This window comes from Ursus maritimus, unplaced genomic scaffold (assembly GCF_017311325.1).
Source record: "Ursus maritimus isolate PB19 unplaced genomic scaffold, ASM1731132v1 scaffold_12, whole genome shotgun sequence".
NCBI lineage: Eukaryota > Metazoa > Chordata > Mammalia > Carnivora > Ursidae > Ursus > Ursus maritimus.
The window spans coordinates 8424897-8448273 of NW_024423564.1; the positions used below are offsets into that span (position 1 = coordinate 8424897).

The window sequence follows — 23377 nt, forward strand, 5'->3', positions numbered from 1 at the left end:
TTCCAATCAATGGTCCAGCCACATATACACATTTCCAATCAATGTTCCAGTCAACTTTCACTTCTTGGCATTTGTGACCATGCAGCTATTTGATAAACTTGCATCAGGGGCGCCTGTGGGGCTCAGTCCATTAAGAATCCTAACTCTTCATTTCGGCTCAGGTCATGATTCCAGGGTGATGAGATCAAGCCCCATGTAGGGCTCTGGGCTGGGCATGGAGCCTGCTTGAGAGTCTATCTCCCTCTCCCGCTGCCCCTCCTCCCCTAACAACAACAACAACAACAACAACAACAACAACAACAACAACCTTGCTTCAGCTGTTTTCATCACTAAAAAAAATTATCTGCTACCTTGTCAAAAATGTTTCCCAAGGGCCGAGAGTATGAGAATTGGAATGCATGTTTTAAAGATGACTTAAGAAAACACTGGTTTGCTATTATTTCATGTTTTCAAAAATTATAAATTTACTGTATGTTTAAAAAGATTTTTCTTCAACATTTTAAAATCATGATTTTCTATGTGATAGCCCAGCCCCCCCAAGCCCCGGCATATGGTTACAATATTTTTGTAAAAAATATTTCATTTTCAAATGTGCCTTTTCTTTTAAAAAGTCAGTAGTTCATGCTTTTAGAAATTTCAGTGTTACATGCTTGGGGAAATGTTCTAAGGAATAAAGGGTTCCCTTGAGTTGAGAAGCATAAATAAGCACCAGTAGAAACCACTGACCTGCCCAAGCAGAGTTCCCCGTCCATGTGCTGCACAGGGTGTGTGGCCCTGTGGATGGTAGTGAAATTCAAAACGGGGGCTACTGTCCTTCGGTGCCTTGACTCCTATGTGGGTCCCAGGGCCCCCTTGATGCAGCCCCTGGAAAGGGCATTTCAAATGCAAGTCATAAACAAACAAAATGCAAATCAGATTAGGCTACCCTTCTGCTCTAGGAGAGGCCAAAGGTCACGCCTTTGACTTTAGAATAAAATAAATTCCTTACCAGCTTTACAAGGCCACGTGATTTGACTTATTCCAGCCCCTCCCAGCCTGCCCTTCGCTGCTTCCCTTCCCCTTCAGCTGTTATCATTTTCATCCTTCCAGGAGCCCTCTGTGGCTCTATTCCAATATTCTGTTTATTTCCTTCAGGGCAACTTGCTACAATTTGTAATAATTGTGACTGTGTATCTGTCGTCACCTCCTGTCTCCATTAGGCGCGCCCCCCAATAGGTATGTCCTTTGTCCCTTTTGCTCTTGGTGGTATTCCGGGTGCATGACGGGCATTTATTTATCAACGAGTGAATGAAGTGAGCAAAGGCGGGTATTGAGAGGTAAGTGACACCAAGTCCTTCCATGTAGGTCATTGTTTCGAGTCCATTTTCAAGAACACCCGGCCCCGGGCACAAGGCAAGGGGGAGCCCCTGGCAAACACAGCTGCATTTTCATCTATGACCCACACTGGTCATCAAAACCACCTTCTCCCTACTTGGAGGACAGCAGGGAGGCAGACGGAACCACAGTTCGGGAGACCTGGAGGGCAGCAGGGTCCACACAGGCGTGCCAAGCCTTCAGATGGTATTTGCGCCGATCCAGGAGGTGAACACCAGCTACCAACCAATGAACAACACTTTGTGTCGATCTAGTGCCTTTCCCTAATGAGGGGGCCCGGCCCAGTCCCCCAGGCTCACAGCCCAGCTCTGAGAAAGGCATATGCACAGCTGCAGTTTACCAGTGGAAGAACCACCATGGTGGCCAGTGGGCTAGAGACCCACTCCTCAGCGGCAGGCTGACGCCTGGCCCTCCAGTGGGTCTCCTCTCTGTCCTCTGCAGAGCCCGAGCAAGGCAGAGGGCATTCGGTGCTGTCCGTCATCAGCTCAGCATCAGTGGGCTTGGGGAAGCCCGATGGCAGCTGTCCCCAAGGGAGGTAGCTAGTGAGGGCTGGGATACTTGCTTGACTCCAGGCAGGAGGCGTCAGACATCTTGGGGTCCCAGTCACTTCCGGTGCCGTAGGTTGCTTCTCTCCCGGGCAGGATCCCGCGGAGAGCGAGGTCAGGCGGGGACAGAGTGTCCGAACGCCGGCCGGGTGGGGCAGCGTCAGGGCTGGCTGAGCTGGGGGCTCTTCAGAAAGAGGGCCAGCCTCTGGGCCACGGCGTCCAGGTCGCCCGCGCCTGCGTACCGGAAGAGGTTGCTCTTCCGCACAAAATAGTGCTTCAGGAAGTGCTGGCTCACACACTTGTGCAGTTTCCTCACCAGGCGCAGAAAGGCTTTGCTGAAGACCCGCCAGTCCCTCAGGTGGGGGTATTTCTCGCAAGTCCAAAAAAGCACCGTCTGTGGAAGCAAGAGGTGGTGTCAGACATCGTTCCAGGCCACGGACGAGAGTTTCTCCGGAAATGTTACCGAGCTCACATGGCCTTGGAAGGAGGGAGAAGGGAGTCACCCAGGGCAGGGATGCTCCCCCATGGTGTCATGATCCCCACCCTCAGGTGGGCTCTCGACCTCCTCCTGCTGGTCTCCTGCACCTCTGTCATTGTTTCTGTCACTACTGACATTTCCAGCAACCCGCACTCTCCTTAAATCTGCGATCCCTCACCCCGGGCACGTGCCTCTGCCTCCTACTTTACAGGAAAAATGGAAACCTCATGGCAGCAAACCAGACAGTTCTAGACAGTACTGTCTACACGGGCATTTTCCTCTCTTCTTCTCTGCCTGAACTCCCCCCCCCCCCCCCCCCCCGCCCCCAGACGGGTGAACCCTATGCAGGGCTTGGGATCCCTCCTCCCAGGAGCTGTGACTGACTTCCCTCTTTCTCACCAGCTTTTGAAACTGTTCTAAGCTCTTCTGCCCTGCCCCCTCCCAACCTCTCACCTCTGCAAATGCAGGCTTCTCAAAACTATCAGTTCAATTCTCTGTCATTTCCTCTCCTCTGATTCTCATCTCCATCCACTGCAGTATGGATTCTCCTACCACCAGGCCTGAGAAGCCACTGTCTGTAAGGTCCAATGATCTCCATGCTGCTAAGTCCAACAGCCCTTGCCTGGCCCTGGCCTTAACCTGACCTTCTAGCAGAATGGGATCCTCCCACTCACAGCCTTCCTCTTGAGTCATTCTTCACTGGCTTCCAAGCCACTGTGCTCCCTGGATTTCTCCAGGCACTACAGCTACTCCTTGGCATGTTATCCCCTTGACCTGCCTCATGCTGGAGTTTTGGAGGCTCAGTTCCACACCCTCTTTTTCTCTCGTTCTCTCTTGCTTCCTTCCTCAGCAGCTTGAATCACCACAAAACACACAGAAGTCACTCCTAATTTTCTTTTTCCAAGCGGACCTCCTCCTCACCTGCTATCTCTTAGAAATCTGAAAGTTATCTTCATCAATATGTCCCAACTGAACTCATGGCCTCCCCTCACGATCCTGGTGCATCTCCAGAACTGCCTGTCCAACCAGTCACACAAGACACAAGCTGGGAGTCACCCTCCCTCACTAGCATCACCAAGCCCCTCCAGTCCTCCAAAGCGGTTCTCCAGTCTACCCACATAGGTTCGTCTCCACTGTCTTCCTCCTCTTCCATCTCACCCAGACCTCTGTCCCCATTCTTGTCCCCATCCTGTCACCACCCATGCTGCAGCCAACGTGATCTTTTGGAAATATAAATCCATGGTTCTTGTCTGAAAGACTCTCCAGCCTTCTCCTGGCTGGTTAATGAAAAACCATAATCCATGGGGCGCCTGGGTGGCACAGCGGTTAAGCGTCTGCCTTCGGCTCAGGGCGTGATCCAGGCGTTACGGGATCGAGCCCCACGTCAGGCTCCTCCACTATCAGCCTGCTTCTTCTTCTCCCACTCCCCCTGCTTGTGTTCCCTCTCTCGCTGGCTGTCTCTATCTCTGTCAAATAAATAAATAAAATCTTAAAAAAAAAAAAAAAGAAAAACCACAATCCTTCACAGGGTTTGGCTCACGAGGTTTGACCCCTACCTTCCTTTCCCTCCTTGGCTTGCCCTCGTCCTCCCTTGCTCTCTCCTTCCAGCCCCACTGGCCTCGTGTCATGCTCACAGAGTGACTTCTTTCACAGCCGGCGTCTGCCCTATGGAGCATACTTCCTTCCCCAATTTGTCCAGGACACGCGTCCATCAGATCAAAATCCCCTATGAGACCATTAGACCCTCTCTTTACTACATACTTCTCAGAACGCCTGTGATCACAGAAGTTGTCATCTCTGTATTTATGCATGTGCTCCCCTATGAGGTTGTAAACTCCATGAAAAAAGAGGCCGATACCTATTTCAATGGCTATTACGTCATTAGCACCCAGCAGAGGATCTGGCTCATGGGAGGCAGTCAGAAATGTTTACTAAGTGAAATAATCCATTAATATTATGATTTGGATGTTGAGCGTTTTTAAAATATAGTCTTCACTAAAAAGGAAAAGAGCAGTTTCAGGTTCATAGCAAGGCACTGAGTGTGTTTTGATTTAGATCCCATTGTGTGAAGTAAATGAGTTGGAGATTATGTCATACTATCCCGATAACCTAGATACAAAAGAGTGTTTTAATTCCTCTTGTAGGTAACTTTATCTCCCTAAGCAAATCCGAAGTGGTTAAGCCTCTTATAATCAAGCCCCTGTGCCTTTGAATGGGTTTTAGGAATAAATAAGCCAACGAAGGATGAGTTCTCAGTCACACGAAGGTGCTTTGGGGGAGAGCCGGTCTGGAGAGGAGGTGAGAACCTCATCAGACCGTGTCAGACTGAAGGTGGGGTGATGATGACTGGCACATGCTTCCTGAGGCTGTTTTGCAACCCAGTTCTTCTACTTTGCCCAGACTGAAGGCTTGGCAAGGATCCCATACACTCAAGCCACCATCTGGGATGGTGCTTAATGCCACATTGTCACCGGCCACATCCATGACCATGTCTAAAGGTGAGGGCAGCTTGGAGCAAGGATGGAACGCTAGAAGAACAGGCAGCTAGTAGGGCTTCTGCTGCCTGTGCTTGCCAACAAATAGCCCCCTTTGAAAATGCCCATTCTTGAGAAGGCACAATTCTGTGCCCAGTCAGGAAGTCAGGGAGAATGGAAACAAAGCACATTTAAGGAGTTGTCCTAAAATCCTCTAGTGATTGAGAAGTCACTGGAATAAAAGTAAATCCTTGGGGGTAATGCAGTTTTGACAGCAGTCAAGGGCTGGGAGGCCCGTGGTGGCCCTATTCAATCTTGTCTAAAATATTCATGTCATGTTTCCACCCATCTTAATTGTGAGGCAGTGAAGTCAATGGTTAAAATCAGGAGGTTCCATCTGAGGTTGAATGGCGCTTGCTTCTCAACTCTGACTCTTCTTAGTGTGGCTCGTGGAAAGGCAAGCCAGAAAGAAGCTGAACCCGCAGAATGAACTAGACTATCCTCAGGAAGCACATGCCCTCGAGTACAGGTGGGTGTTTTTAGGGGAATGTGCGTGGGGACATGCTGAGAATGTTGAAACCCCAGAGAAAGGCCCCAGTATGTGCACATGAGCTATTAACAGATTCTCAGGCAGGTCAAGGAGGACAGGCTAGTAGGAAAGAGGAGAAAGCAAAGACTACTGTCTTCATGGGGGAACAAGTTGAATATGATGTGAAGGCACTCATTCATTCACTCAACAAACATTTATGAGCAACTACTATGCACACGGTATTGGGAGGGGCACTAAGGGCTCAGCAGTAGTTGGCCTTAAATAGCTTACTTCGGAGCTGGAAGAGTTATCCTGGGCCAGAAGGTGGCGGTCCCCTGCACGAGAGGGGGCACAAGCGGGAAGCCACCGCACAGACAGGTGGCCTGTGCTCACCTGTGCAGAAGGTCAAGGAGAAGGGACGAAGCTCCCGGACAGACCCTAGCGAGGCTTGGGCTGTGCTGTCTCTAAGTCTGCCACCTCCCGGCCTCAGAGCGCCACACAGTGTGTTCCATGAACATCCCGTTCACCGTGTGTGGTTGGGAACTTGCAAAAGAGGAGTTGAGGGTGTGATGGAAGGCCGCCTCCCCAGGGGGACCCCCTGATGTCCCAGCCCAGGTCAGGTTCTGCTGCTCTGGGCTCGTCCTCCCTGGTGCTCCCCATGCTGTGTGATTCCACGTGCACCGGGGGGACCATCTGACTGCCTGTCTCCCCTCCCCGAAGGCACCTCTTCTGTGTTTGCTCACCTTGGCCCTCCAGGGGCAGCGCACACCCCAGGTGCCGGGGCAGGTGTCTGGCCTGCAGGAACCTCAATACACATTTGCTGAGTGAGTGAGTAAAGGCAGTCATGAACGTTTATTGCTGGGTTCGGGGCAAGGGGAGGCAGGTGCTGCCGAGTGAGGGGAAATGCCTGCCTGAGGATTTGGAAGCCGGAAGTTCAGGTCTGCAGCCATGTTCACGTGGCAATCACCGTTTCCTGGTGTCCCCCCACCCCCGTGTGGCAGTGGCCACACCTGGCTAGAGTGGGGACCCAGTGAGTCCTAACACCAGGGAAAACACGGATTCCCCTGAGGTTCAAGCCATTCGCAAGATTTCCCCAGACTGTTGGTTTCTCAGGGGCGGAGGCTACGCGTTGTAATGGGTGCTGAACCCCAGCACGGTTTCTGGCACATAGTGGGCACTCGTGTTGGTTTGTTGAGTGAAATAAGTGGAGGGGAGAGAGGGAAAGAGAAGAAAAAGAGGAAACAACCAAGAGAAAGGAAAGCGGGGCAGGGAAGGGAGGCGGTGGCAGGGGCCGTTCAGCCTGGGCAGGGCTGTCGTGGACACACACACAGCCCGGGTGTCGAGCTCTCACTAGTGAGCAGTAACATACAGGATGACCAACAGGGACACTAGGGACCTAGGGACCCCCTCTTGAATCCATCACATACATACACCCCTGGCATTGAGTGGCTGCGGCCGGGCCCCGCACCCCCCAAACCCGGGATGTGCCCGCTCACCTGCAGATGGTGGGACGTGATGACCGGCCTCTTCCCCGGACACCAGACGTCCTCCTTCATCTGCCTCAGGGCCCGGAGACACTTCCTGCGGCAGCCCCCGTCCTCATCCAGCTGCTCCAGCAGCACCTGCTCGGCCTGCAGGAAGCTCAGCTGCCAGTGGTAATGTGAACAGGCCAGCAAGGCAAACCCAAACGACTGGGAGGACAGAAAAACATCAGGAAAATGAGCAGGAGGATGCTTGCCAGAGTCGAAAGCCAGCTCTGAAGCCATCCACTATTCGGGGGGGGGGGGACTGCCCCCAGGCAGGCAGAACTTCTCCAAGTGGAGCCTGCACCTAGAGAGCTTATTAAAACACACACTGCTGGGCCCTGCCCATCGGCTCTCATGGTCTGGAGCAGGGCCCGGGAATCTGCATTGCTAACAGGCTCTCAGGGACCGCTGCGTTCTGCGGGGCCCCCACCTGGAGCACCGCTGATCGAGTGAAACCTCATTTTTCCCTTCCAGAGCTGGCTGGCAGGCAGCGATGCTGCGGGTGGGTAAGCTGTGAGTGCCTCTGCTCTGGCGAGCTGGGCCCCCCGGCTCCCCGATACCTTGATGCACTCCGCTCTCTGTCGGGAAGGCCAGTGCTTCAGACAGGGAGGCCACCGAGCTTTCTCGGACCAGGCAGTAGGGATCTCCACTGTGGGGACCAGCTCTAGCTCCACCTGCCGCGTGGCTGTTTCCACGGCAACCCAAACTGCAGAGTGGTGTGTTAGCATGCTGACCTTACCTGGTGGGAAATGACAAAGAGGCAATGAGAAGAGAAAGCCTGGCTCGAGGCGAACATTCAGAGGAGGAGTTGGGGAGCAATGGCAGAGAGCAGCTCCTTGTGACTTGGGGGGGCGACTGCCACAGGTCGGTAGCACCCCAAGGGTAGGGTGTTTATGGCAAAACTAGACAATCAGCTGAGTAAATAGTGATAGAAGTGTTGCTAGAAAATCTCATGGTTGGTGAGCGTTGCTTTTTCCATTCTCCCCCACCCCCAAGCCTTTTATGACACATTTTCTTTGAAGTAAGATTCTTTTCAGAGGGTTCAACTGAAGAAAAGAGACAGAGAAGACAAAGATGGAGTATTTGCTAGTAAAAATGAAATCCAACCATTCTTCTACATCCCCTCCATTCTGCCCGGATGTCCTGACCTTGTTAAGGACAGCCTCTGTCCCCTGACTCAGTCACTGACCTCTCATGGAGTTCGGCTTCACCCGTCCCTTACCTGATCCCAGTCTCAGATGGCATTATTTCCACCATCCATTAAACTAGCCTAGCCGCGGATGTATTTGTCATCCCAAGCCTCTGTAATTATAAAATACTTCAAAGTGTGTCACACAGCCAGTGGCTGAAGGGTCGGATGAATGGAAAGAAGCCCCCTGCCTCTTCCAACCAGGCAACAAGAGGGAGAGAAAATAAATGCATCTGGGAGCATCTTCCAACTCCTGTACTAGAATTCGTTGCTAATCTGTTTCCCCTTCTTTCAAAAGATACACAATAGTTTTTTGTTTGTCTTCATTACAGATAAGGATGAGCTGTCTTGAATCGGGATCTATTATTTTTCTCTTGTTTGTTCAGAGAAGAAAATGGAAGCTCACTCATTAATCGTGTTAGCTATTCAGAAGGAAAACATTGCTCTCCTTGGCCGGGGTGTGATAAAGAGCTTATTGTCTGCATCTCATCAGAGCTGCCCAGACAGGAACAGGACGACGTCAGGCACCCTGGCATTATTTACTGAAAGCATCTCATCAACCTGGCGCGCTTGCAAGCTCTCACTTGCACTTTCACTATTACCAGTGTTTCAAAGTGAAGAGGTCAGCACATGCTGGAACCAGCCTGCCCCGTCCACACCCTGCTTCTGCCCTGGCTCCGTTTACTTGGTATGTGACCTCCCGCATGTTAGCACATCCCTCTAAACCTCAGTGTTCTCATCCATAAAACAGGCAGAAAAATAACTGACTCTCCAGGGTTGCTATGAGCATGACATTTTCCACAAGAGCATCCTATATATGTGGTAAAAATCCATTAAACATGAGCTAAATCCATTATGGAAATTTTCAGAACTGTTCTGTCCAGGCAAGTAAAAGTACATTCAAATCCTTTTCTTTCTACACACGTGGGATTGCGTCCTGTTCAGCACTTTGGTTTTTCCCTTCATTATCCAGCACAAGGATTGTTCACAATTCCATGTGGACGCACACGTACCCCATTCTTAAAGGCGGGGGCAGTGGCCGAAAGGCAGAGGTAGTACAATTTATGTCGTCAATTTCCCTTTGTTATTGACATTATTTCCAGTTACTTACTACCACAGAGCCTATGGCAGCGGACACCCTTGCGCATGTTTCTTTTTCGTCTGTAGGAATATATTTCTAGAACTGCAACTGTTGAATTGTCAAGTTAAGCCCATTATAAAAATAAAAACAGACTAATCACCCTTTAAGAAGCAAACACCAATTTACACTTCAAAGAACAATGCACAGGAAGGCCTTCTGTACCACACTCACCCTTACCCTGAGCATGGCCACACTTTCTCATCTCCGTCACGCTGTTAGGTGTTTTAATGCACACTGCTTGAAATATGTGTTAGGTGGAACATTTTTTCCCACTTTTTTTTTTAAGATTTTATTTATTTGAGAGAGAGAGAGCATGAGTCGGGAGGGATAGAGGGAGAGGGAGAAACAGATTCCCTGCTGAGCAGGGAGCCCAACGTCGGGCTCGATCCCAGGACACTGTGATCATGACTTGAGCCAAAGGCAGATGCTTAACTGACTGAGCCACCCAGGCGCCCCCTCTTCCCACTTTTTTAGTACTACTTGTTTATATTCTTTTTCTGTCCGTCATTTTTTTGGTCATTATTTCCAATGGTCTACTTGTGTGTTTGCTTATTGGTTTACAAATACTTTTTTATAATTAAGGAAATTCGCCACTTTTTCCCAGTGTGAAATACACTTTTTTATTCTGTGGGAACAAAAGGTGTGTGTGCACATGTGTGCACGTACGCCAATGGTAGCACGCGGTTTACGATTTTGGAGCTGTCAAACTTGAGCAGTTCTTTAGGGCTCCTCATTTTTGTGTTGTGGCACAAGTCAGTGGTTTCCAAATGTGGCATCTCAGTACACTGGGGGCCTGCAGTCAGTCGGGGAGGGGTTGTAGAAATGTGCGAATAACAAAGATCTGTGGTTTGCGAGGGATCTGCCTTTTAAAAAGTGTACCCAAGTTTCTAAATTAACGTCTGGCAAAGGGCTCACAACCCAAAGCCCATCTTCTCTCTGCCGGGGCAGTAATCCACGGAAATCCAAGTGGGGATTGTATGGATTCTACTGTTCAGCGTAAAGCAGAAAAAAGAGCTCATTCTTATCGTGAGGAGTGAACAGATACAAGGAGCACATGGTTATTGTCTCAATTTAGGGGCACGAGCTTCAGGTAATGCTTAAGTAGAGGTTTTTTGTCTGTTTGTTTAAGATTTTATTTATTTTAGAGAGAGAGAGAGAGAAAGACAGTACGAGTGTGAGGGGCAGAGGAAGATGGAGAGAGAGAGAATCCCAAGCAGATTCCATGCTGAGTGTGGAGCCCAATGTGGGGCTCGATCCCAGGACCATGGGACCATGACCTGAGCTCAAACCAAGAGTCAGATGCTTAATGGACTGTGTTACCCAGGTGCCCCTAAGCAGAGGTTTTTTAAAGCAAAAGGGAAATGCCAGAAATTGCCCTGTGTCCTTTTCTCGATCAGCTCACCTGAGAGATGACAGGTTCCAATTGCATTTTCTACCAGCTTCTGGAACACCTGGAGGACCTTGGCGGGCACAATATCTCCCTCAATGTTCACATCTGCCTCATGCCACTGCCACAGGCTCTTCATAAACTGCTCCACCTCCAGCCACTGCTGCAGGCCCTCCGGGTCCTGCACAGGGCAGGACAGCCTGGTGCCCTGTAGGGTGTAGTACCGCCAGCGCTGCTCCCTGGCCTCCCTGTACCCGGCCAGGCCCTTCACCGGCACGGTGACCAGGAACTGGCTGGGTGCCAAAACCTGCGGTCAAGAAAGGAGACAGGGGTGTGAGTTCACAGACTCGAGAGATACCAGCAATCCCCAGGGAGCCAACCTGTTGAGCCGGGGAGCTCAGTGAAGAACTACTCAGCCCTCAGCAATGTGCCGAGATGGACAGAGGGCCGCAGCTACCCTCTGCAGGAGGATGGCATCTTTGTTCTGCCACTAACCACTGTAGTGCTTCAGGCAGACGAGTGAATTCACTGAGTCCTTGGTGTAAGGGATCTGCAAGGAAAAGAATGGACCTGATCTGGACCTCTACAGGGCACCTAAGGGGGAGAAGAGAAAGCAGGGAAAGGAAATAGTACACAGTGAGTTCTGCACACATTGGGCACTCCAATTCTCAGGCATCAGACCAGGCGATCTTCCCAGTTACACAATGAGGTGGGCTTCGTTCACATTTCCCCGAGGAGGAACATAAGGCTCAGAGGGGCTCTGAAATCTCCCTGGGGACACACAGTCAGTAGGTGGGAGAGCCACAGTGTGAGCTTAAGCCCTCTGATGGCTTGTTCAGTGGGTGTTTTCTATGCTGGGCTAGCTCTCAGTCAGGGAGGAATGACCTGGATTGGATGAAAGGTCTGGTATGGGAAAGAAGAGAATGGATTCTGCAAAATGTCTCCCTTTCTTTTTGCCTGTACTGATGACCCATGGCCAGTGTTAATGACTGGTCCTTAAAAATCACAGATGAAATGAAAGGCAGTTGCTGCAACCACGTGAGCTATTGAGATGACTCTAAGTTTAATAAAACTTAGAATAAAGCAAACAATTAGAATCTACCTGCTCCATTTCTACAGGTACCAGGATGAAAGTGGTCAGGTCAACAGTCCAAAGGATAGAACAGACTGGCCAGCAATGCAGTATCCCCAGAAGAAGCTTGACCTTTGGCCACATCATGTGGCAGCCTACTCCACACCGCACCTTTCCCCGGCAGTCAGCCGTGCACTGGAAGAGCCACCTCCTTTTCATGGAAAGTTCCAACCATAGTATTTGGCTAACTTGTTCAGGGCCCTGTCATGGGCCAGTTCAGGGGTGAACACCAAACTCTGCCTCATTCCCAGAGAACAATAGTGTGATGCTTTAGATAATGGACCCACATGACCTCTGGTGCCCAGAGAAAAGTGGTGGGATTTAAAAGGGGGACAAATCTAAACTTTGGTACTCAAAATCAATACATTCTTTGAACCCACTTGCATGTGAATTCAAGAGTACAACTATTATGTTAATAGTCACATAAATGGTGCTTGCTTAATACTTGCTGTATCTGGTCCAAGAAAAAAATAAAAGCAATTTTTATACACCCCACTCCAACTATTTTCAAAACTTACTATGCAGGATACGACGCATATAAATGCAAGATATATTTTAACCTATGAATTCTAAGTGAGACCACGGAAGGAGATTTCCTCGGATGTAATTCTAGGAAAAGTGCTATTGTGGGGCGCCTGGGTGGCTCAGGTGGTTAGGCGTCTGCCTTTGGCTCAGGGCATGATCCCAGGGTTCTGGGGTCAAGCCCCACATCTGGCTCCCTGCTCAGCAAGGAGGGAGCTTCTTCTTCTGCCTCTCCTTCTCCTTCTGCCTCTGCCTTTCCCCATGCTCATGCTGTCTCTCAAATAAACAAAATCTTTTTTTAAAAAAAGTGGTGTTGCGTTTCTACTCCTAGTCACTGGTCTCTATTGGTCTAATGCAGATTGGAAAGATGATAGAAGTGGGCAAATGATGTTGTGATATGTTAGGATCCAATCTAGTTTTAGAATTCTCATCCTGGCGTGAATTCCCCCGAATCTGTACTCTGTCCCCAAATGCACAGGTCCCAGATTCTTGTGGGCGGTCCTTGTGCCCAACAACCTTGGAATGTTCTGGACCAGCAAGGGTCTTCAGTTCAGTCACTTATTTCTTTTACTCATTCATTCATTCACTCATTCACTGAAGTTGGGTGTCTATATGGGCCACACACCATGCTGGGTGCTAGCAATGGAGCGATCAACAAACACAATCTTTACAATCAAGGAGCCTGTAGTCTCATACGAGAGATAGGGCATGACTACATATATATTTAATACAAGCGAAAGGGGTTCTTACGTGCCATAAGAAAAATCAAGATAAAGGAGCATGGGTCCTGGTGAGTCAGAACGACTCATCTCTGAAAGGCAACGAGCCACGTCTGTTCCTCAAAGTTGTTTGCAGGTGTGAGGGAGGCCATTTCCGTGAGGACGGCTCGGCCCACACAGCAGTGCTGCAGGAAGGCTGGCTGTCACGCATGGGCCCTGGTGGCTTAAGAGTCCTGTCTGCGGCAGGGACAGGGTCACGAAGCTGCCCCTGCAGTTTCTAAGGGCCCCCTCTTCCCTTTCTTCCTTCCCCCACCTGCAACCCATAGATCTTGTTTCAACTCTTTTTCTCACGGGCACCCCGAGTTCCTCTCCCCAGCCCCCAGTCTATTCAGCAGGCGCTGCACACATGAGTGCATGCCTATCTAAACTTCAGCTGTTACAGCACACCGTGCTTGGAGTAGGAAGCCCTGGGCTGAGTTCTGGCTGTAGGGCCTAACAGGACATGATCAGGTCATTTGACTTCTCGAAGCCTCCATTCTATCATCTGCAAAGCAGGAACGTGGGGGTTCACGTGACACAGCGCCTCTGGAGCGAGTGTGCAAGTGGTAAATACTAAGAGGACCTGCAGAACATGAAGGATTATTGGTCCCTCAGTTGGGGGACACCTGGGGCACACTGAGACCTGCCCACCCACGCACCTGACTCCCTGGCTGGCGCTACGGAACAGGTGAGACCCGCTTACCTTAATGTTCCCATTGTACGTGTCAGAGTAAGGGATGGCCTGGAATCGAACGTCTTGGTGGCTGATTTCTGTGGTCAGGTGGTGGACAACACTTTGCACCTCCTCCACAATCTGGGAGAGCTGCTGGCGCCTCACGCCCACCTGGGTGGGAAGGGATCAGCACAGGCGGTCATTCCCGGGGCAGGGCCCAGGCACTGGCACGAGGACGTGACGACGCAGGCCTGGTGGCAGGCGACCAGAGGACTGCAAACAAGCCTGCCCTCCCCAGAACCCCAGGAAACATGCATCTAGGTGTGATGGCACTTGCTGGTAGTTCAGTGTTCTCCTGAAATACAAGCATTCATTCAGCATTTATCCAGTACCTGTGTGTGGTGGGCGCTGGGGTCCAATGGTGAACAAGAGAAGAGCAAACAAGAAAGACGTGTCCTCATATATACAGGATATAGGTATATGTGTGTATACGCACACACATATACACACACGTATATGTATATATGCACACACACGTGTGTGTGTGTGTGTATAATTTAATATCAGGTATGAGAAATCCCATGAAGACAAATAAACAGGAAAAGGAACTAGAGAGTAAAGGGGCTGTTAATTTAGATCAGGTGGCCGGAGAAAGCTTCTCTAAGGAGGCGACATCAGAGTGAGCCCTGACAACAGTGGGGGAAAGCAAACCCCAAGGCCCCCTAAAGCAGGAGCCTGCCTCGCAAGGCTCAAGGGCCGGCAAGGGGGCCCCTGAGGTTGGAGCCTGGAAAAGGGAAAGCAGGGTGACAGGAGATGAATTTGGAAAGGTTGGTGTGGTCACACCAATGGAATAAGGATGGCTGTTGTCCAGGTTGGTGAAGATGAAGCAGTTCAATGCATGTCGCCATGTTGCACATGGATTCCTGCCTCTGTCGTCCATAACTGATGGCTCTCTTCACTCCAGTACTCACCCCCCCTTTTGCTACTAGACCCACAAGAAAAGGCACATGTTTACGTGCCTTCGGATTCCACACTGCAAGCTCCCAACAACCAGAATTACTCCGAGAAAGCTGAGCCCCAACGTTACATACCTTCACAGATACTCAAGGTTTAGGGAAATAGGTGCTTGTGAGGAACACACAGAACTTTTAGGAACCTCCAGGAGAGTTAGGAAGATTCAAATGAAGAAGAAATGGGAAGAGTCTGCTCATGTTTTCTGAAATGGAAGGGCTCTGTTCTGTTGTCAGGCTGGTGCCACGACAAGGGTCTCCCTTGAGAGGCTGCTGAGCCTGGCCAGGAACTGACTGGAAGCAATATTTGATATATCTAAATGTAATGTCCACCGTGAATCTGTATATTCCCTCTGATTTTTGTATAATGACCGTCTCTATATATTCCCCAGTCATTTAAGACACCCATAAATTAGTCAAGAAAAATGTCCAAGTCAAAGAGATTTCTGGCTGTTTTTCTAAACTAACTCATCAGCTAGTCCAGTCACCTAAGACTTCATACCTCCCACCAACAAACCCAGGAACCATATATGGACATAGGACACAAATGTGCATGTGCACACGTGCTGTATGTCACATGTATAAAGTGTGTTACATATAAAGTTAGTTAATTATAAACATTAATTTAGCACCTCTATGTGCCTGGCACTCTGTGACATGCTGGGGCACAGCGGTGAGTAACACAGACATCACCATGGCTTACAGTAGTGGGGAAGACAGGCACAGGTCCTGAATGTAAGCATGGGGGCCATGACAGGGAAGTGGAGGGTGTCCCTGGGTTCAGCAGGGCATGTGGCCTAGTCTGAAGCCTAAGACCTGTCTTAAAGGTACCTATCCCCACACAGGGGACTGTCTTTGAAAAACTAATACCCTCCAGGTGCCTAGGAGTAACAAGAAACTAAGACGAGGCTCTGGATCTTAAGGAGCTTACAATTCCCCTGGAAATACATGATATACGTGAAATAGTCTTTTCAAAACCCATGTGTCTTGTCTGACCTTAGATATAACGATCATGTCTACACAGGCTTTTAACACCATCTTCTTGCCCCCAGCAACCACCCACTGCTCCCGTATATCCACCCACTACATTCATCATGGGAGGGCACCTTTCTTGAGCATTTGTAAGCTATCAAGATTCTGCATCTTCCAGGATGTCCAAGTGGAAGAGAAAAGGTGGTCACGGAGGGGGCAGATCATTTGCCATGCCAAAAATAAAGGGGAATGCATTTAATAGTCCATGATGAAGGATCCCCTGCAGGGTCGGACTCTTCCGTGTGTTGCGATTCAGCTCCATTCAATCAATTTTCTTGAACATTTTATGCCAGGTGCTATGTGTACGTGTTTGTTGTCAAGAGGTTTACAGATGACACGACAGAGCAAGACAAACTGGAAATTAAAGTCACAGCAATCCAGTGCTGGGGAGAAGTTTGTAGGGGATGCTATGGGTATACAGAAAAGGGAAATTTCATCTCATCTGGAGGCTGGGGGCCCTTCCTGGAGGCACAGTGTAGGGGATTTACATCTTGAAAGATTAGTAGGAGTTAGCTAGAAAGAGAGGGGTGTGAGGGTTGTTTTAGAAAGAGCAAATGGAAGGTATCCAGTATGAGGAGCACAAGTGGAGAATTGCAATGGTTCCTATATTGCTGGAGAAGAGATTGCCCTGGAGGAGGATGGCGAAATGGGAGAATAAGCAGCAAGAGGTCTTGAAAATCAAGGAAGAAAAATTTCAAGAACGAAGTCAACAGTAAGTGGCTTAATGAGACAGGGCCCCAAAAACGCCCATAGTGTTTGGCAACTGGAACAGGATCAGTGTTCAGGGAAGGGGTGGGCATTTAAACCAGATTGCAGTGGGTGGAGAGCTAATGGGAGGCGAGCAAGGGAACACAGAGGTAAGCAACTCCTCCAGGAATTCTGGCCAGGGAAGGGGAAAAACAAAACAGGAACACCAACAGGTTTTTTCAAAATGACACACAGGTTTGAACACGTTTAAATGCTGAGAGAAAGGAGCCAGTGGGGAAGGAAGAGGCAGCAGGAAGCAAAACCACTGACTCAGGGTTTCCCAGCCAGAGAGTCATGCCAATCCAGAAACCTGGTGTGCAATTCACCTTGATGCGCCAGAAGGAGAGGAAGGCAGGCCAAACACAGATGAAAGGGTAGAAGTGCAGGAATCGGAGAACTTTCCTGTCTGAGGACTGTCTTCTCTACAGAGTAGGAAACAAGGCAATGTGCTACGAGTGAGGTGGAGAGGGGAACGCAGGGGACTTCAGGTGACAGACTTTGGAAATCACATCTCTGAGGAACGGGGCTGTTCAGGCTCCTGTGTGCGGACTGCCAGGCAGTCCCAAGGCTCAGCTGTGGGGGGGGGGGGTCTATGGAGCTGTGGCATATTGGTGGGCTTAGTTGTAAGATGGTCTCCACACCTCTGCCCTCCAAACGTAACAATGGAGGTGCTCAGGCTAGGGCTTGCTGGGCAAGATCTGGAGAAGGCTAAAGCCACAAGGGAAGGTTTCCATGGCAGGCCACGTTTTCCAGCTGAGGGAAGAGAATGGACAAAGCCATTTAGGAGATTGGGGAACACTGGACAAGTTCAGGGGCCAGAAGACTGATCAGGAACAGTGGGAGAAAGTCATACAAGGCTAACTAATAGAACACCGCAGTCAGAGTGGTTGGGAAATAGTCTTCTCAAAGAGCTGATTTCTTAGACTGTGTTGAGGACTAGGGCTCAGCCACAAATCCTCCAAGTCCACTGATGTGAGTTCATAGAACTCCAATGCCAGTAACATAGTGGTAAGTCTGTACGTGCATGTACGTTTTGTTTCCTGAGCTGATAAACTGATGAAAGATTCATCACCATACTGACACTGTCAAATAATTTTTTTTGAGCGGCAGAGGGAGAGAGAAAATCTGAAGCAGGCTCCACACTCAGCGCAGAGCCGGACGTGGGACTCGATCTCATGACCCTAAGATCATGACCTGAGCCCAAATCAACGGTTGGATGCTTAACCGGCCCAACCACTCAGGCATCCCAACACTGTCAGATAATTTTTAACTGATAAAAGCTTGAGAGAAAAGGTATGTGTGTGTGCGTGCACGTACACACACAATGAGTAGTCTATTGGAAAAAGTTCTCCACCACGAAATCTCTTCTACGAATTCTGCCCTCACTGGATGGTAGAGTTTTCTTACCGGGCAGAACTCGGCAGTTCACATACTCCCGGGAAGAAACCTGTAATCTCTCACTCATTATACATTTTTATGACCTGTTTTGATTTCTGAAAGCAAAAATCAGAATAAGGGAATACTTTTCTGGGCCTAGAGCCACAAATTCTGGTTTTGGATTTCCTTCATCCATTACTGCCGCTGCCATTTTGACTCGGGATCTTAGAATTGGAGAGACCTCAAATCATTTTGTCTGCTGTCACCTTACAGGAGGCCAGAGCAATGGGTGGTTCTCCTAATGTCATGCTGGTAGTCGGCAGTAGAACTGGCCCTAATGTCCAGGGTCCCTCACTTCTCTTTCCGTCCCTCTGTGCCGTACCCTCGAGTCGACGCTCCAGAAGTGACACCTACCACAGACCACTTGCCACTCCCTTGGTGTCACTCACAACCCAGAAACCCACTGCAGTTTCCCGCTGCTCTTCCTGACCACAGCCTAGCCAGGTGGAGCAAAAAGATTCCATTTCTGGGTGTGGAAAAGCAGGGAATGGGGCCCGAGGCAGCTTCATAGGGAGTGATCTTGGGGAAGGAGGAGGCGCCAACACGAGCAGAGACCCGTCACCGGCCTGAGCCCAGAAGCCCTTTCATGCCGGTCCAACTTCAGGAAGACCCTCGAAGCAGCCCGGTCACCAGACCCATTCCACCACGCAGCCTGGAAACACACATCAGGGGGAGCTGGGTTACTTCAGAAGAAGGAGTCAAGGCACATTCAGTCCACACGTGACCTCAGAGCCAGCCTGAGTTTCACTCGCCCCCTCCGTGGATTACGTCAGTGAACAAAGGTGTGCTTTTCTTTTCAAAAGCCTGCATTTGTGGACGGGACAAAGCAGGAGCAGAAAGGAATTGGGCAGAATTACTGAGATCCACAATGCTAGATGGGGTTACTGTCTCTCATCCTCCCTCCCGTCCCACGGACTCCGGAACGTTACACCACACTCGTTAACATGCAGATTTGGGAACTCTAGTAAAGCAGAGTTTCTGCAAAAAGAGTCACCAGAGGCCCCCTTGAAGGGGGCCATGGGGTTTCTGTGGGCCTCCCTCTCTCCCGGCCGTGCGCACCTGCCCCCCGCACATGTACACATCCCCATCCTCGGCCACCTTCCTCCTCCCCAGCCACAGCGTCTGGCCCACTGTTGCCCCACACATCACCTGCTACTATTAATAGCTCGAGTTCTGAACAATTTCCTGTTTCAAATATAAATGAGTGAGAATTCAAGGTTATTGCCTATCATAACACCATTCTGACTCACTTGCATTCCGATATGCTTTCTTGAGATAGGTAGAAGGGCGGTGCTAAGTAGCCTGCCAGGAATCTCACACAGGCCTGGCCCCATGAGCATGTGGCCTGAGCGACTGTCACCCACGGTGAGTGCCCCTGGGGATAAAAGGCTGAGAACTTCCTGTTAGACATTTTAATTCTGAAATTGCATTAAATCCAATAATCAGGGTTTTTTTTTTTTTTAAACAAAATAAAACGGGACCAGCACCATTTCTGTCTTCCAGGGTTAATGATCTAAAAGGATGGAGACGTAAGGTGCTATCTACAGATGAGACGGGATGCCTTCCACCATCATATCCACGTCTTCTCAGACCCACTCTTCCCTGAGCCAGACACTGGGGCCCCACAGACTCTGTCAGCTCTGCAAAACCCACAGCAACACTAGACCGCGGAGCTGGAGTGGGAGGCCCTCCCGTGTGCAGGACACTGACAGCTGGCTCCCTTTAGCCGCCCAACAATCCTGGAAGGTGGATGCTGTGACTATCCCCATTTTACAGAGGAGGAAACGCGAGTTCAGAATGTGTAAGGAATTTGCTCTGGGTCCCACCTGAGTCAGTAAGTCCCAGAACGGGGATCCATGCTGGGCACTGTCACACCTGGCAACCCACGTTCGTAACCATTTACTGCTCAGCCTCCCCAGGGACAAGGCTGCCGGCGTGAAAGCCACGGTGACTGCTTGAATGGGCCCCTCACCTGAGAAGGCCTCTCCTGCACCCCTCCACTTGTGAAAACCCCGTGTGTGCTCTCAAGCTTAGTCTCCACTCCTCTTGCTACACCATGCCTCCCCCAGGAGAGCTAACACTCCTCGGTCCTCCTCCAGCACCCTGTGGAAGTCTCCGCTGTAGCCCTGTGGGCAGCCATGTATTATGCAAGTGTCTCCCTGTCTGCACAAGGAACATCCTCCTTTTACCCTTGGAGTTACATGCAAAATCTGCAGGCGGGAGAGGGCCATCCTTAAAGATACCCCCACATACATTTTCCCTCTCAGTCTGCAGGACACATCCTGGACCTGGGTTTTGGGCACCGTGTTTTGCACACAGCAGGTACTCAGTTTGTGTTTGTGGAGATACAGAGGGATTTAGCAGAGCAAATACGGCTTTGGAGTACAACAGAATTTTCCCGCTGACACCTCAGCGCTCTCACTATCTAGCCGTGCGACTCTGGACAAGTTAGTGGAGGTGCTGTGGTCGGGCCACGTGGTTGCTGACAACTCAATGAGATACTGCGTGGGCCTCGAGCTGCCAGCACCCTCTTCTTTTTTTTTTTTTTAAAGATTTTATTTATTTATTTGACAGAGATAGAGACAGCCAGTGAGAGAGGGAACACAAGCAGGGGCAGTGGGAGAGGAAGAAGCAGGCTCCTAGCGGAGGAGCCTGATGTGGGGCTCGATCCCATAACGCCGGGGTCACGCCCTGAGCCGAAGGCAGACGCTTAACTGCTGTGCCACCCAGGCGCCCCTGCCAGCACCTTCGACGCTATTCTTGTATTATCTTCAGTGAATCCTAAAGATACTCTGACCACATGTGTGCAAAGATACTGTGAATGAACGTCAAGGGGAACGAAGATATCCAAGACACTATCATCCCCTCCAGAAACTCATAAAGAATAAAATGAGATAAGTTGCCACCCAAGATAATAATAGGAAAGGTGTCAAGAATCAATATACAATTGATTGCCAAATAAATATTGTTAGTAATAATTACAATGGGAGTTCATAGGGAAGCCAAAGCATTCTGTGCTAGGGGGTCAAGGAAATCCTTTGTGACAAAGCAGGCTCTGAGCAGAGCTTGAAAAATTAATATGATCCAGAGAAATGGGAATGGAGAGGAGAGAGGATGTCTCCCTGGTAGAGGAGAGGGGGGAAGCTCAGACCTTAGACCTTCTTGGGGCATAGTACTTGCGGGGCTTAGTACCTGCGGGGCGGGATTGGCAGACTCACCACCTACAGGGACAGAGGGGCGTACACACATGAGCGGGAGGGCTGAGGAGGGGCACAGGAGTGCCACAGCCTCCAGAGAACCCGTGAGCACATGCTCTGTTGAACAGACACTCAGCCCCAGCCCACGGTTGCCAGGCAAGAAACTGGGACCTGTGGTTGCCAGATATCCTGATGGTTTTCCTTTTCTCAGAGAAGACGGAAATCCGGATTTCTATGCAAAATCCCACTATTATGAAATGTTTGTGACAAACTTGAAAAAAATTTAAAAGTACTCTGCTGGCCAAAGAAAACCTGTGCACAGGCTGGATTCAATGTATAGCGCACTGTCCAGAATTTCTGCTATTGGAGACACAGGGAAATAGCGTGGAAAGATAAAGTATTACTTGGATGCCAGGCTAAAAAACTTGGGACTTTTCTTCTTTCAGAAAACACAGGACCACGGGACAATGCCAGCCAGCACCGCTTCCATTTATAATAGCCCCCAAAAAAGGGAAATAATGAGAAATCACTTCGGTGGCTACAATTTTTATCATCGTAAGTCTCCCCTATTTATCTAAGTGGTTTGCCTAAGAAATCAACTTTACTTATCACTGTGATAATGAACTCTGCTTTGTTTACTTGCAAGGGATGTCAGTAATCTTAGACAAGTCCTAATCTTGGTTTAAATGTTTTAGTTTTATGGGTGGCTCTGTGCCTTAATAGCTTCATTAGTAAATGGAAAGACTTAAAAGTTCGATAATATTTAAGGTCCCTTTCAATTCTAACATTCTAAGAGTCTATGACTCTCTACAGAAGAAAGTCAATTAACTCTTAATGGATATGTACTAAAAACATGATATATATTTACAAATCTAGCAGTTTTATAGTTTCCAAAAGGCATTCTTAATTTCATTTATTCTTTTTCAATGACCCTCTTATCACCCTCATTTGACAGAGAAGAAAGCTGAGACTCAGGCAGATTTGGTGCCTTGCTCATGACCATACCCAGTTATCGGTGGGACAGCTGGGGTCCAACCCCCCTTCCAACATTCTGTTCCACACTCTGTAGGCGACGTGCCTCTGGCACTGAACTCAGGGAGAGGACTGAAATAACTTAAGTCCCTACACACTCTTACTGGCGATGGTCGTGGGTTCCTGAGGAGTATTTCATGTATCTCTGGAAGCAGCCTGACATGCCCTCGGAATCCCGGTTGGTAGGGCGGGAGGGGTGGGGGTGAGAGCATGGGAGAGACCCATACCTGTCCTTACCTTATTCAGAAGGCAGTCTTCCAAGTCTCCCGCAGTAGGGGATTTCATGGCTTCTTGGTCAGTCCTCAATGGAGCAACAACGTCTTGGTTTGTCCCTCAGTGGAGGACAACACTTGCAGGTTGCTTTCCCAAGAATGTTCGTCTCAGTGCTAAATTTCTTTGAGAATGTGTACATGGACCAGAGACTGGCCTTCCCAATTCTTCCCTCCAGCTCTCACTTCCAAATTGGGAACATCTGTCTGTCATCTTTTGGGAATTTTTTTTTTAAAAGGAATTTAAAAAGGAGAGTTGATGAAATTGAGACTGAATTTGAATCCAATCTAATTTGACTCGATTCAGCTCTATTGACAGGTGCTTTGACCGAAGGGCAATTTCCCAAGTTGTATTTCCCACTCAAATACTTAAAAGCTCCATTCAAGATAGAAATGCTCTGTAGTCGGCTTCTTCCCCGCCTTTTTATGCTCGTCCCAACATTAGATGCACCCTGGAGCCCAGTATCTTATATCTCCTTGTTCTTATCCTGTTGACAGTAAATATTCCTTGCCCTCCAATCCAGAAAATCTCGCAGATTGATGTACCTTCTTTACAATAAACAAATAGGGACCTGCCGAACAACCAGCCAGACACTGTCATTATGCCTACAAACAAGTGATCAGGTCTCGTCAATCAGATCAGGGCAGAACAATTTGCATGTGGAAAAGCACACACACACACACACAGACACACACACAGAGGCGTAAACATAAAGAGGCAAGCACACACGCAGAGGCACACCCAGGAATAGCAGGACAGGGATCCTTCTGCTCACCTGCTGACCTTTAAATATAATCTCCCTCTTCCCACTTGAAAGCTGGCAGTAAAAATAAAGTCAGTGTAAACAGGCCCCTTGAGAGTCAAGAAACACTCTTGTCCGGTTCTGCCAGCAAAACCATGTTGGAAAACAGCTGAGGCAGTAAG

At 49.4% G+C, this 23377-nt stretch overlaps 1 protein-coding gene across 1 annotated transcript; it reads right to left on the minus strand.

Annotated features, from left to right (window-relative positions):
• Positions 1-587: 587 nt before the first annotated feature.
• Positions 588-22468, minus strand: MAB21L3 (mab-21 like 3). Its single transcript, XM_040626720.1, has 7 exons — positions 22421-22468; positions 16844-16939; positions 13759-13899; positions 10659-10950; positions 7487-7665; positions 6897-7091; positions 588-2313 (listed from the first exon to the last, which is right to left on the minus strand). Exons 1-7 carry the CDS (start codon positions 22466-22468, stop codon positions 2080-2082), a joined length of 1185 nt encoding a protein of 394 aa, XP_040482654.1. The 3' UTR covers positions 588-2079.
• Positions 22469-23377: the final 909 nt, after the last annotated feature.

Excerpts from the sequence above, each read along its gene's own strand:
- MAB21L3 (XM_040626720.1), bottom strand. The coding sequence starts at position 22,468 with ATGAAATCCCCTACTGCGGGAGACTTGGAAGACTGCCTTCTGAATAAG. Across the intron at positions 7,092-7,486 it reads AGAGAGCGGAGTGCATCAAG|TCGTTTGGGTTTGCCTTGCT; the intron begins GTATCGGGGAGC and ends CTGTCCTCCCAG. Across the intron at positions 2,314-6,896 it reads TCACGTCCCACCATCTGCAG|ACGGTGCTTTTTTGGACTTG; the intron begins GTGAGCGGGCAC and ends TTGCTTCCACAG.